General features: G+C 37.9%; 1 protein-coding gene across 1 annotated transcript; it reads left to right on the top strand.

Annotated features, from left to right (window-relative positions):
• The first annotated feature begins 7277 nt into the window (after window positions 1-7277).
• Window positions 7278-14284, top strand: LOC112459748 (ribonucleoside-diphosphate reductase large subunit). Its single transcript, XM_025024033.1, has 13 exons — window positions 7278-7482; window positions 7763-7851; window positions 8074-8251; window positions 8381-8744; window positions 8819-9114; window positions 9228-9390; window positions 9506-9894; window positions 9981-10168; window positions 10257-10565; window positions 10654-10842; window positions 10999-11242; window positions 13484-13595; window positions 13688-14284. The coding sequence occupies exons 1-13, from the start codon at window positions 7365-7367 to the stop codon at window positions 13767-13769; spliced, it is 2721 nt and encodes a 906-aa protein (XP_024879801.1). The 5' UTR covers window positions 7278-7364; the 3' UTR covers window positions 13770-14284.

The following is a 14284-nucleotide window of genomic DNA, read 5'->3' as shown; positions in this document are numbered from 1 at the left end:
GAAAAGAACAAATTATATAGGCATTCAAAAATGTTCATAAATCAAGGGTCCTTTCTATCTAACTTCTCCCTTTCACATATTTCCTTCTGCGTATTTTGCTCTTAAATTCTCGAGAGAGCATACCTTGCACTAAAGCACCCACAATGTGAACATATTTCTTGCGATTCGTTCAGAATCATTCGTGGCATTTCGGAGTTTCTATTTTCCCGTCGCGGAGCGTCGCGCGACGCTATTCACAGTTCTTTTTTTCTTGCTGGCTAGCATTATGCAACAACATTCTAAACCCTTTTATCGTCTAATTACATTCGAAAAAGCATGCCTCGCATTAAAGGACACATAACAATATTGAAACGAATGTATTTGTCGAGATTCGTTTAGTCGTTCGTTGCATTTCAGAACTTACGGACTTTCTCACCGAGCGACGACGGCATTCGTCGCTATCTTTTTCCCATTGTCTAGCATTATGCAGCAGCATTCTAAAACTCTTTATCGTTTAATATTGTTTGAGAGAGCATTCCTTGTATTAAAGGACACATAGCAATGTTAACATGAATGCAGTATTTCTTGAGATTCAGTCGGTGTCACGTATCGTATTTCGGAGCTCCGAACTTGTCGTCAAACGCCGCGTCGACATTAGCCAGTTACCTTTTATATCGTTGTCTAACATTATACAACAGCATTTTAAAACCATTTAGCGTCTAATTACATCTGAGAATGTATGCTTCGCATTAAAGGACACATAGCATTGATAAAATAATAAACGTATTTCTCGAGATATATCCAATGTTGTTTGTCGCATTTCAGAACTTATAATACCTTTCAACCGAGCACGAGCACACTGCATTTGCAGTTTGAGTTATTCATGCATATATGTATATAAAAGAAAAAGTAATTAATAAATACATTACTAATTTAATAGACAATACATATTAATATTAAATTATTATTAAGTAATAGCGAGAAATATATTATGCATTCGTTAAGACACTTGAAAGAGCATAAAAATTATGAAAAGAATAATTTTAAAATTTAGATTATGAAGAAAGTAAATTTCAAGATTACAGTCATGCGCAATTCCCCAAAAATTGCTCCTATTACGCGGGAAAAAGGTTGAGCGAGGAGGTTGCAGTAAATATTCGAGCAGCGGCACGCCTACCCCACTTATTACCCATCGCCATCTGAACGGCTCGCGGCTCGTGGTAATAAACACTAATTATTAATTTATCAAACAAATCTGTAGTTTTGCAAACTAATTTAAGATATATTAAGTAATTTGCTATTATTCTAAAAAAAAACTATTTATACAGCATATTTCAATTTGTCGTTTTTAGCGAATTAGTGAAATAATTTACGCAAGTAGTTATTAAACGTTTAAACATAATATACATATGTGTGTGTACATATACATATACGTATAATTAATAAATATAGTAATAATTAAATAAATTGGTTATTTTAATCTTTAACTATAATTAAAAAATAGCAAGAATTTAATTATGCATCAGCGAAGACGTTAGAAGATAATAAAAATTAATAGAAGAATTAATTCGGATGATAAAGTAGGCGAAACTCAGATTTCGCACCGCGAAATCACGGAAATTTACTCCTGATATATCAGCAAAGCATGATGAGCAGGAGGTGGCAGTAGGTATTCCGAGCGCGCCGCGCCGCGCGGGTGTTGCCTCCCCACACCCCACATTGCTTCCTCGTAATCACGCTGTTATTGGTCAGAGCGCGGGAGCCTACTGCCCCTCCTATGCATACCTGCCAGCGCTCTGATTGGCCGTAGGCTGAGGATCCTCGTCGCGTGCCAGGCGCGCCGCGCCGTTCCAATGGCGATGGGTAATAGTCGGGGCTAGGCGTGCCGCCGCTCGAATATCTCCTGCAACCTCTTTGCTCAACATGCTTCCCGCGTAACAAGAGCGATTCCTCGAGAGCGAGATTCTCGCTTTCCTCATAACCTAAAATTCTTTTCATAATTTTTATGATCTTTCAAGCGTCTTAACGAATGTATAATACGTTCTTTGTTATTACTTATTAATAATTTAATATTAATATGCGTTTATTAAATTAAATTAGTAATGTAATTATATTAATTACTTCTTTTTAAATGTATATGTATATATGAATAAACTGCAAATGTCTCCAGTTCTCGTGCTTGTCGCCGCGGAAAGGTAAATGCTCTAAAATGCGACAAACGACCAAACGACACGGATATATCTCGAGAAATACGTTTATTTTAACATTGTAAAACGTATTCTTTAATGCGAGGCATGGTCTCTCGAACAATATTAGACACTTAAGAGTTTTTAAATGCTGCTGCATAATGTTAGAAAACGAGAAAAAGGTATAGCCGCGAATGCCGACGGGCGGCGTTGGACGACAAAGTCGGAGCTTCGAAATACGATAACTAATTGTAAATGAATCGCGAGAAATACGTTTGTTTTAATATTGTTATGTATTCTTTAATGCGAGGCATGCTCTCTCGAATGTGATTAGACGATAAATAATTATAAAATGCTGTTACATAATGCTAGCCAAAGAGAAAAAGGTAGCCGCGAATGCCGACGGGCGGCGTTGGACGACAAAATCTGAGATCCGAAATACGTACGATACGTGAGACCATAACTAAATCTTGAGAAATACGTTCATTTTAACATTGTTATGTGTCTTTTAATGCGAGGCATGCTCTCTCGAATGTGATTAGACGATAAATAATTATAAAATGTTGTTACATATTAGTTAATGAGAAAAAATAGAAGCTGCGTATGCCTTTGCTCGGCGGAACGTATAAGTTCTGAAATGCGACGAACGACTGCAGGACATATTTCTAGAAATACATTTATTTTAACGTTGTTATGTGTTCTTTAATGCAAATTAAGGTGTCTCGAACAAGATTCAACGATAAAGAGTTATAGAATACTGAACATAATTCGCGTTGAAGATATAAACGTTTAATGAAAATGATGAATGCGGCGAGGCGCGCGATTCTTATTTGGCTAGCTCGCGCTTTATTGCTTTAATAAACTAAAGTACATACGTGCGAGTAATATTATACGTGAGTAATACCAAGAGGGCAAAGTATAATAAAGTACAAAGTCTTTCTTTAATCATCTTTCTATCATTTACGGTTGCTGAGATATAAGCGTTTTAATAAAGTCAGAAATAATTTGGCGTCCGATCTTTACGGCACGCGCGCGCTTTATCATGTTAAATAAACGGAAGGATGTACGTGTTAGTAATAAAATCGAGATATTCCAATAGCGCAGAGTATAAACTAAACAGTCCTTTTTGAATCATCTCTATATCTTCGGTGGTTGCTCAGATATTTGCGATAAACGATAGGGAGAACTTCTTTTTCTCGCGCCAAGCCAGCAACACATATGGCCTTGACCCCCTACTTGAGCGGCGGGGGGAGGGGGCGGTTGTCACGAACAGCTGTACATTATCGATCCACTTTCTAAATTGGCCTTGACCTTGATCGCCGAATCCGGGAATGCCGGCGCGCGGCGCGATATTTTGATGTTTTTGCTGATTTTTAAAGGTTTATTTTAAGTAGCGAATGGCCTGCTTCCAAAGCAGCGTCGTTTACGCTGTCACAGCTTCCTCCTTAATGTGAGATGTATTATTGATGATATTGCAACCACATAGATGTCATACATCCATGCATTAGCGCTAGTTACAAAATAAATAATTGCCGATAATAAAAGTGTAGCAGTTCTGATAGAATAGAGCACGATCTAAAAAGTGCTTTTTGAATCATCTTTCTATCGTTTGCGGTTGCCGAGATATAAACGTTTAATGAAAATGATGAATGGCGAGGCGCACGATTTTTTTTTGGCCAGCTCGCGCTTTATTGCTTTAATAAACGAAAGTACATACGTGCGAGTAATACACGTGAGTAATACCAATAGGGCAAAGTATAAAGTACAAATTAAGTCTTTCTTTAATCATCTTTCTATCATTTACGGTTGCCGAGATATAAGCGTTTTATGAAAGTCAAAAATCATTATATTAATAGAAGCTCTGAAATGCGACGAATGACACCGGTTAAATCTCAAGAGATATATCTTTATTCTAACATTCTTATGTGTTCTATAACGCAAATTATGCTCTCTTGAATAAAATTACACGATAAAGAGTTTATTGTATTTCGGAGTTTTCTACCTTTCCGACATTCGCATTTATCTCTCTCTCGTTATAGCATTATGCAACAGGTTTTGTTACGGGAGTTAATATTCAAGCGTTCCGAATTAAATATTTCTCGGTAATAGTTAGTTAGAGCGACACCGACGGCGCGATGAGCGTTAGTTACTAGTTACTAGTTTCCGGTCCTACCTCATGTTCTCGTAGAGAATCAGAATCTGAGTAGAGACACATTGTAACGGTCGCAAGAAATTTACGTGTGTACGAATAAAGAATTTTGTAATCCGCAATACATGGTTACATTCTTTAAATCAGCAACAGGTTTCTATAACTCTTTATCGTTTAATCTTATTCGAGAGAGCCTAATTCGCATTAAAGGACACATAACAATGTTGGAATAAACGTATTTCTCAACACGGAGAAAATTTTATAGTAAATATTACTATGGTGTCGCACTAGCTGCGGACCATCAAGGAATTTTAAGTTAAAATACTATAATTATTGTTTTAAAAACGATAAAATAACGTAATTTTTACCATAAACATAGTAATTTAACTTAAAATTCCTCGATGGTCCGCAGCTAATGCGACACCATAGTAATATTTACCATAAAATTTTCTCCGTGAAGATTTAGTTGGTTTCACGCATCGTATTTTGGATCTCCGAATTTGTCGTCCAACGCCGCCCGTCGGCATTCGCGGCTACCTTTTTCTCTTTGGCTAGCATTATGCAACAGCATTTTATAATTATTTATCGTCTAATCACATTCGAGAGAGCATGCCTTGCATTAAAGAATACATAACAATATTAAAATAAACGTATTTCTCGCGATTCATTTTAGTTATCGTATTTCAGAGCTCCGACTTTGTCGTCCAACGCCGTCCGTCGGCATTCGCAGCTACCTCTCTCTCATTGGCTAGCATTATGCAACAGCTTTCTATGACTCTTTATCGTTTAATCTTATTCGAGAAAGCCTAATTCGCATTAAAGAACACATAACAATGTTAGAATAAACGTATTTCTTGAGATTTATTTGGTGTCGCGTGTGGCATTTCGGAGCTCCGACTTTGTCGTCCAACGCCGCCCGTCGGCATTCGCGGCTACCTTTTTCTTGTTATCTAACATTATGCAGCAACATTTTGAAACTCTTTAGCGTCTAATTACATCTGAGAGAACAAGAATCGCATTAAAACATACATAACAATGTTAAAATAAATATATTTCTCGAGATATGACCCAGTGTCGTTCAGCGCATTTCGCATTTCAAAACACCCGCGGAATACCTACTGCAATCCGGACAACCTCCTCGCTCAACATGCTTTCCTGATATATCAGGAGTAAATTTTCGAGATTTTGCGGTGCGAAATCTGAGTTTCGCTTACTTTATTATCCGAATTAATTCTTCTATTAACCTTTATTGTCTTCTAACGTCTCTACTGATGCATAATTAAAATCTTGCTATTTTTTAATTATTAATTGTGTTCTTTTAAATAATTTATGCAAACGCGAAATCCGGCAGAAAGTTTCGCATACTGAAATGTAAAACCTCTTTATTGTCAAATCTCGTTTGAGAGAGCATGATTTGCATTAACGGATACATTACATAACAATGTTAAAATGAATTTATTTCTCGAGATATGAGCCAGTGTCGTTCAGCGCATTTCGCATTTCAAAATACCCGCGGAATACCTATTGGAATCCGGACAACCTCCTCGCTCAGCATGCTTTCCTGATATATCAGGAGTAAATTTCCGAGAATTTCGCGGTGAGAAACCTGAGTTTCGCCTACTTTATCATCCGAATTAATTCTTCTATTAATTTTTATTATCTTCTAACGTCTTCGCTGATGCATAATTAAATTCTTGCTATTTTTTAATTATAGTTTAAGATTAAAATAACCAATTTATTTAATTATTACTATATTTATTGATTATACGTATATGTATATATGTACATACACATATGTATATTATGTTTAAACGTTTAATAACTATCTTGCGTAAATTATTTCATTAATTCGCTAAAAACGACAAATTGAAATATGCTGTATAAATAGTTATTTTTTTTAGAACAATAACAATTTACTTAATATTATATATCTCTTAATTAGGACTCTACTCTTAATACATCGCGAGCCATAATCAACGTGCCGATACGCTGATTGGCTCGTGCGCACTGCTCGATTCAAATATGTAAGCGCACTTATTATTCCTTTTGACATCCTCGTGATTCCGTTATTGCTTTAATTGTTTTTTAATAGGTTTTTGCAAGGCTGTAATTATGTAATATTTGTATCAATTTAATATTTATCTCATGTTATAGATCTTATATGATAAAAATGGTAGAAATTCCTGTTTTACAATCCTTTGTTAGGGCCAATTTCACCAACCACAGTTAGTTTAACCGATGGTTAAAGTTAACAGAATTGACCAATAGAAATGAATCCACTCTGCTTTCTATTAGTCAATCCTGCTAACTTTAAAGGTGCCTTTTCATGCTGACGCTCGACGCTCATTTTCAGCGGCAAGAAGGTCGCATGACCACAATTGACGCCGGCGTCAATTGAAATTCATGAAAAGGAAAACAGCGTCAAAATTTCGGCGTCTTCGCGCTGCTTTGGCTTTGACGCTTGAAGTTGGAAAAATCCAACTTCTCTTTCTTGACGCTGGCATCATAGTGATGTCACGTGACGTCGCTCAACGCTGTTTTTCAGCGTCCCATGAATTGGCACCTTAACCGTCGGTTAAGCTAACTGTGGTTGGTGAAATTGGCCCTTCTACGAGAAAGGATTTCTTCAGACATGCCGTAACACGTTTGACAAATAAGAATAGGAAATACACTCGTCGAACGGCGAGAAGTTTCGACGGTGAAGCATCTTGCACAATAGGCGATAGCGATAGCGATAGCGACAGCGACAAAGTTGCCGACCAACTACATAGCTTTGTCGGCAACTTTGTCGCTGTCGCTATCGCTATCGCTATCGCCATCGCCTATTGTGCAAGGGGCTTTACAGTTTAAATCGAGGATGGAATGCGCTGTTCGAGGAGCACCTTCGCTTACTATTGGCCGAAATCGATAAGTCGTAACGCGCATGTCGAACATGTGTTCTTCTTTTTCCGGTTCCGTTTCGCGCCTAAAATTGTTGTTGGCGTACGAAGAATACAGTAGTCGGTGGTCAATAGGATATATCGGTTTGTCGGCTTTCGCGAACCACCAACATGGATATTTGTGCGATGTTTGAGAAGCTTGATGCGCAAGAAGGTTGCCGCGATCGTTCTCCCCCGAAAATGAAGAGCAAGGAAGCCGTGCGAGAAAAGATGCACGTTATTAAGCGCAGTAAGTTACGGGTTAACCGTTTCTTTATGCTCGATTATGGATGTGTAATCGTTTAACGTTCCCACGAATGATGCGTCAATTCTTTTATATAATGTTAATATAATTATTGCAACACCGGGAGACTGCAAAATTACAAAATAATTCACAATAAAATGATGATCAGACTACTGTTAGCGATACTATGTTGATATTATGAATACTATGCATTTATTAAATTACAAATCATTATCAGATATGAAAGGGAAAGATTGAAATTGAACCCCATTATTTTCACTTATAGATGGGCGTAAGGAGAATGTCCATTTTAATAAGATCACTTCAAGAATTACCAAACAGTGCTATAACTTAGATACGAAGTATGTGGATCCAGTAAGTATCTTTTTATTTTTTATATAAGTTTGCAATATGATGATATGTGAAGAAATGGGGTGTATAAGTATAGTATCTTTAAAAGTTTTATAAAATTGTGTGTATATATATATATATATATATATTAGATTTAAAAAAATGGATATAAATTAATATTACATATGCAAATAAAAATTTACAAATTTAGTAATATCAATTTGTATAATCAAAAATTTATTGTAGGCTGCTGTGGCGCTTCAAGTGATACGTGGTTTATATTCTGGAGTAACTACAGTTATACTTGATAATCTTGCGGCGGAAACTGCAGCTACAATGGCAACTAACCATCCTGACTATGCTATATTAGCGGCAAGAATTGATGTGTCTAACCTGCACAAGGAAACCAAGAAGTGCTTCAGCGGTACAGCATCTTGCGTTTACTTATTTGAGTCAATTTCTGTCATAAAATTCTTAATAATTCTTGATTTTTTATGTTTAATTAACATGAGATTTAAAATTAAAATCAATGTTTAATTTTTGTACTTTACAGAGGTTATGCATGACTTATATTACGCCAAGAATCCCATCACGAATGAACATATTCCTATAATCAGCGAACATTATTATAATATTATTAAGAATAACGCAGAGAGACTGGATTCTGCTATAATATACGATCGAGATTTCAGCTATAATTATATTGGTTTTAAAACGCTTGAGAGAAGCTATCTGCTGAAAATCAATGGGAAGATAGTGGAGAGGCCTCAACACATGTTGATGAGAGTGGCTGTTGGTATTCACGAAAATGACGTTGACAAAGCCATAGAAACGTATAATTATTTGTCTGAACGATATTTTACGCATGCTTCACCAACGCTATTCAACTCTTGTACTAACAATCAGCAGATGTCTAGGTAATCTTGAAAGAGTTTGATTAGTTTAATAATATTGAAGCATTAATGTTTTAATAAGACGTATTTTCTTGCAGCTGCTTCCTCCTAACCCTCGAAGATGATAGTATAAAGGGTATTTACGGTATGCTGAAAAAGTGCTCTCTTATTAGCAAATACGCTGGAGGAATAGGACTTAATGTACATTGCATTCGTGCCAAAAGCGCGGAAGATACGAATACAACTAACGGCTTGATTTCTGTTCTAAAATTATATAACGAAATAGCTATTTATGTTGATCAAGGAGGAAACAAAAGACCTGGAGCGTTTGCTATTTATTTAGAGCCATGGCATGCTGATATCTTCGATTTTCTGGAACTTAAGAGGAACATCGGTAATTTTTTTTTATTGTTTTTTAATGTAGAAGTATAGATTAGATGGATGAGACGTTTATCCGTTTATTTTGTTGTTGTTTATAATTATAATGTATCGTATGCTTTTGAACAGGTGATGGAAACATGCGAGCTAGAGATTTATTTTATGGCCTTTGGATACCAGATCTTTTTATGAAACGTGTGTATAATGATGAGATGTGGAGTTTGATGTGTCCATATGAATCTCCTGGTTTAGCTGATGTTTGGGGCGATAAATTTGAAGACGTGTATACTAGGTATATATTAGCAGTCACGTTCTCTTTCTATTAATTATTTAACTATCTGGTAACTTATATTTTTCATCCTCTAACTTTTGTAAACGTTGCATAACGTTGTATGGAACACTTCTAGATATGAAAAGGAAGGTCGCTACAGAAAGCAAGTGCAGGCCAGAGCTGTATGGCTCGCCATTCTCAGATCACAAGTAGAAACTGGAACACCTTATATGCTTTACAAAGATCACTGTAATCGAAAATCGAATCACCAGCATGTAGGAACTATTAAATGCAGCAATTTGTGCACCGAGGTTCTTCAATACTCCGGCCCTGGAGAAGTCGCTGTATGCAATTTAGCGTCTATCGCTGTCAACATGTTCGTCAATACAGACACCAAAACTTTCGATTTTGATAAACTTAAAACAGTCACAAAAATCGTCACCCGTAATCTAGATAAAGTCATTGACGTCAATTTTTATCCTATCCAAGAGACGAGAACATCTAATCAAAAACATAGACCTATTGGTGAGATTATGACATTCAGTCTCAATCGATTTTGTCATTAATTTTATATAATTAATTATACTATAAAACTGAACATTGTGTCTTAGGTATCGGTATACAAGGTTTAGCAGATGCATTCCTATTAATGCGATATCCTTTCGAAAGCAAAGAAGCGAAGGAACTCAACATTAAGATCTTCGAGACGCTTTATTACGGTGCGTTAGAAGCTAGTTGCGAATTAGCTGCGGAAAAAGGAACTTATGAGACATATCAAGGTAGTCCGGTCAGCAAAGGCGTAAGTATTTTAAAATTTTAATCGCGGAACATCCTATCTGTACATTATAGTCGTATAATCTTGTTTTTTTTTTTTTTTCCCCCCCCAGATCCTCCAATACGATATGTGGAACGTTAAGCCGACAGATTTATGGAATTGGGATGAATTGAAAGCGAAGATCGCGAAGCACGGAGTAAGAAATTCGCTTTTAATAGCACCTATGCCAACAGCCTCGACGGCACAGATTTTAGGGAATAACGAGTCCATTGAACCATACACGAGTAATATCTACGTGAGGCGCGTATTGTCTGGAGAATTTGTCATTGTCAATCCCCATCTACTGCGAGACTTGACCGATAGAGGTTTATGGGACGAAGCTATGCAAAACGAGATACTCGCGAATTTTGGATCTGTTCAAGTAAATCCCTTTAAATATCTCCTAAACGTTCCTGTCGCTCGAATTATTTTAGCGCGATTCTAAGATAGTGTATATGTGTACTTTGCAGAACATTGAACGTATTCCCGATGATTTGAAAGCGCTTTATAAGACTGTATGGGAGATACCGCAGAAAGTGATTCTCGAAATGGCTGCTGATCGAGGAGCTTTCATCGATCAGTCGCAATCCTTGAATGTTCATATAGGGGATCCGACGACTGAGAAGCTTACATCGATGCATTTCTTCGGTTGGGAAAAAGTAAGCGATCTATTTCGGGATTTTTTTTTAACTTTTACACTATTTAAGTAACACGTTCCCTTGAATTCTTCCAACATCTTGTCATTACACAAAATAAAGAATCTAATGAAATTGTACGAGCCATCATTTCATATGAAAATATGTTGTCGTTTACAGGGCTTAAAGACTGGCATGTACTACCTGAGAACAAAACCAGCCGCAAATCCTATACAATTCACAGTGGACAAATCAAAATTACAAAGTCGCGATTCGAGTACTTCCAATGGCAGCACCTCTGCTATCAACAGCTCTGTCAACAACACTATCAACAGCCTTATCAACAGCACTCCTATCAAGTCACCCAACAAAAGTGTTAACGACAATGATGTCGAAAAAGGAAAACAATTAAGTCAGCAAGCAAGTAAAAATTTGGAAACAATGCTCGCTTGCTCGCGTAAAAATGGGGACGCTTGCACGGCATGCAGCTCCTGAGTTTATTACTTTGGTATTTTAGCTCTTTTATGTCTCGAATACGTAAGCTATTTTTTATCTTTGTAAATTATGTAAACAGAAACGATTTTGGCGTGTATATTCTAAATTTAATTGCATTGTTATAACGGATAAAAGATGTTTTGATTAGTATATATATATATAATACTACAGAACAAAATTTGCAAAATTAAATAAAATTAAAATGATTATATCAAATAATTAAATTAAATTAAATTGATTATAGGAATTCGTAGATCTAAACTACAACTTAGTTTTTCTATGTATAAACGCGTCTGTTTTTTCCAGAATATTATATATTTAAAGAATATTCTAGGAAACTTTGTCTTTTAAAGTAAACTTGAAAGCAAGCACAAAAAAATATATTTTCAAATATGTATGTAATGTATGGTCTTATTTTTATTGAATCATAAAAGAGACCCGTAGTAAAATTAAACGGGTAAAAGAAAAATTTATTAAAAAAATTTTTAAATTTAAATGTCAGCTTTGAAACGTAACGGTTTTTTTAAGAAAAACTCCAGTTCTAATCCGTATGTAAATTAGGATTTACATTTCTGTCGACCATGTGCCGACTTGGAAAGTCGAGGTAATTCAACTTTGGCGTAGCATTCTTTTTTAATCGAACGCGGACAACGCGGCCGGAGCGAATGTCACTAGGATCGAGACACGTGGCATCACTGCCAATCATTGCGGCAGAGGGGTTGATAGGGGGAGACAAGGGGGCAAGGAGGCTCTACGGAGACGACGCAGAACGCAGAACCATATTTATTTTGGTTTGGAAATTAGTCCGCAGGAGCCGTGTGCGTTCGTGCGCGCGCGCGAGCGGCGAGCCCGCGAGTGTGTGCAGTGTGTGTATGTGTGTGTGCGCGTTGCGCGTATCGTCGGGCCGTGCGTTTCGCACCGATTCGGGTGGTCGAATTTTCTAAGTGCTTGCTTATCGGAGATCAAGAACTGAGAAAAAAAAATGACCCGTAAGTCCAGCCGAAACGTCGCCGAGGTCGGGTCGTTCCCTGATCGCGCCGCGACAACTCGACGAGAGAGAGAGAGACGGGGGACACGGCGTGACGGGCGAGTTTGACGGCCCGTAAAACTCTTCCGCGGCTGCCATTGTCGTTAACGTTGAAAATAAGGTCGCCGCGTAACGATCCGCGCGATCACGGGTGACTCTCGCAGAGATTTGTCGCACGCGCGAACAAACGTCCCGGGCGCGAAGTCGCGCGAAACGTCGCTGACTCGTCGAGGAAGAAAGGAGCACACCGCCGCGCCAGACGATGCGCTCCGAGTACCCTCGAGAATTCTCGTTCTGCAGGCTGTTTTCGAAGGAAAGGTCAATATTTTTCGATGATGATAACGCGATAAAAGAAAAAGAATGAAAGAGATAAAAGGGTCCCTACGAGTCTGTCCCGCGAGTCTCGACGATTTCGCGGGATTGAGAAAATCGCGTGTCTTGACAGGTGGAGGAAGAAAAGTCGAACATGGTTTACGAACGGGTAGCCTCCACTTCTCGGAGACACGCGATGGGTCTCGATTCTCGATTTCCGTAAACCTCGTTGTTAACCTCGATGACATGCGGAACCGCGATGGCGGCGCGCGTTCGAGCCGCGATCGCGTGAGATCGAGGTTTCTTTCTATCCACGGTGAATAAATTAATTTCGCCGGATTTGACAGCGATCGATTCCGAGGAGTAAATATGGTGAACAAAAAAATGATTTATGGCGTAGTTGCGTCGCATTTTACTCGTCCGCCATTTTGTGCAAGCGTGACGCCTTTCGAACTCGGAACGAGGAACGACGCGGATGAAGATTGCAGTTAAAGTAATCGGAGCAGTTAAATCGCGGGGCATTGCCGATCGTGGATCGTGTTCATTAATAAATCACGAGTGTTACGTTTAAGAGTTGCGTGCGCGTTCATTTTACATACTAGTTCGGTCGAAAGAACACGATTTTGACTTACGTGCACGTGCGCACGCGCGGATAAGTAGCGCTCTTTTTATGAGCACCTTGGTCGAGTCGAGTAAACGGGGACGAAAATAGAGAAAAAAATAAATAAATAAACCGAAAACTTGCGGAGTGAAAAAAATAAAAATTATATTAAAATTGAAAAAATTCGATACTTCCTTAAAAAAAACGTTAATTAGTTAATTGCGTTACAGGCGGAAATCAACGTGAACTAGCACGAGCCAAGAATTTGAAAAAAACCTCAAAAAAGGCAGCGTCCGAACAAGACAGCAATAAAGGTCTTTCCTTGGAACAACGTAAAGCACGGTAAGTCTCCTCAGGGGGGATATCCGTACCTTTTTCCCATTCGAGAGAATAGAAATAGATTTTTTTATAAAGGAATCTTTCATCTTTTACAGCGACGCGGAACGAATGCGAGAGAAACAGCTTAAGAAACAGCAAGGTGAACCAGGGGATAAGTCGAAGCAGGCAGCGGGATAATTCCACAGAGAAAGTGTGTAAATTTTTACGACAAGAAACGGCTATATCGCATCCAATGGCTATGCTAAAAAGATTCACGATTGTACGGAACACAGGGATCGATGCTTATACCGGGGACGGAGAAAGTAATCACCATGTTTTCGATGTTAGAGAATTTTTCCATTGTCGGCCGTATGCGGGTGTGTCGACCATATGACATGCCTCTGGACCTAGCCTCGATTATCTTGTTATTTACACGTTGCTCACAAAAACAGTTATAATCAGTGTGTACAAAACTTGACGTTACCTACACCTAAATTCAGTCAAAGAGAACACGCGTTTTTGACTGGTTTCTCTAGGTATAAGGATATTAAATAATACGATATATTTGTAGTACTACGTTCCAATTCTGTAAATCCAAACTTATTTAATATGTTGTGTAATTAAATGTGTAACAAGCGAACGATTGTTAGACACACGCATGTGCCACTATCGTCCCCTCTCGCTTGTAATAAACTGTTCAAATTTTAACAATA

The sequence above is a fragment of the Temnothorax curvispinosus genome, unplaced genomic scaffold (assembly GCF_003070985.1).
Source record: "Temnothorax curvispinosus isolate PA1 unplaced genomic scaffold, ASM307098v1 QBEX01010126.1, whole genome shotgun sequence".
NCBI lineage: Eukaryota > Metazoa > Arthropoda > Insecta > Hymenoptera > Formicidae > Temnothorax > Temnothorax curvispinosus.
This window is presented reverse-complemented; position numbering and strand designations above follow the sequence as displayed.

Coding starts and splice junctions, on each gene's coding strand:
- LOC112459748 (XM_025024033.1), top strand. CDS start 7,365: ATGGATATTTGTGCGATGTTTGAGAAGCTTGATGCGCAAGAAGGTTGC. Junction 8,745..8,818: donor AACAATCAGCAGATGTCTAG/GTAATCTTGAAA, acceptor ATTTTCTTGCAG/CTGCTTCCTCCTAACCCTCG. Junction 13,596..13,687: donor TTGGAACAACGTAAAGCACG/GTAAGTCTCCTC, acceptor CATCTTTTACAG/CGACGCGGAACGAATGCGAG.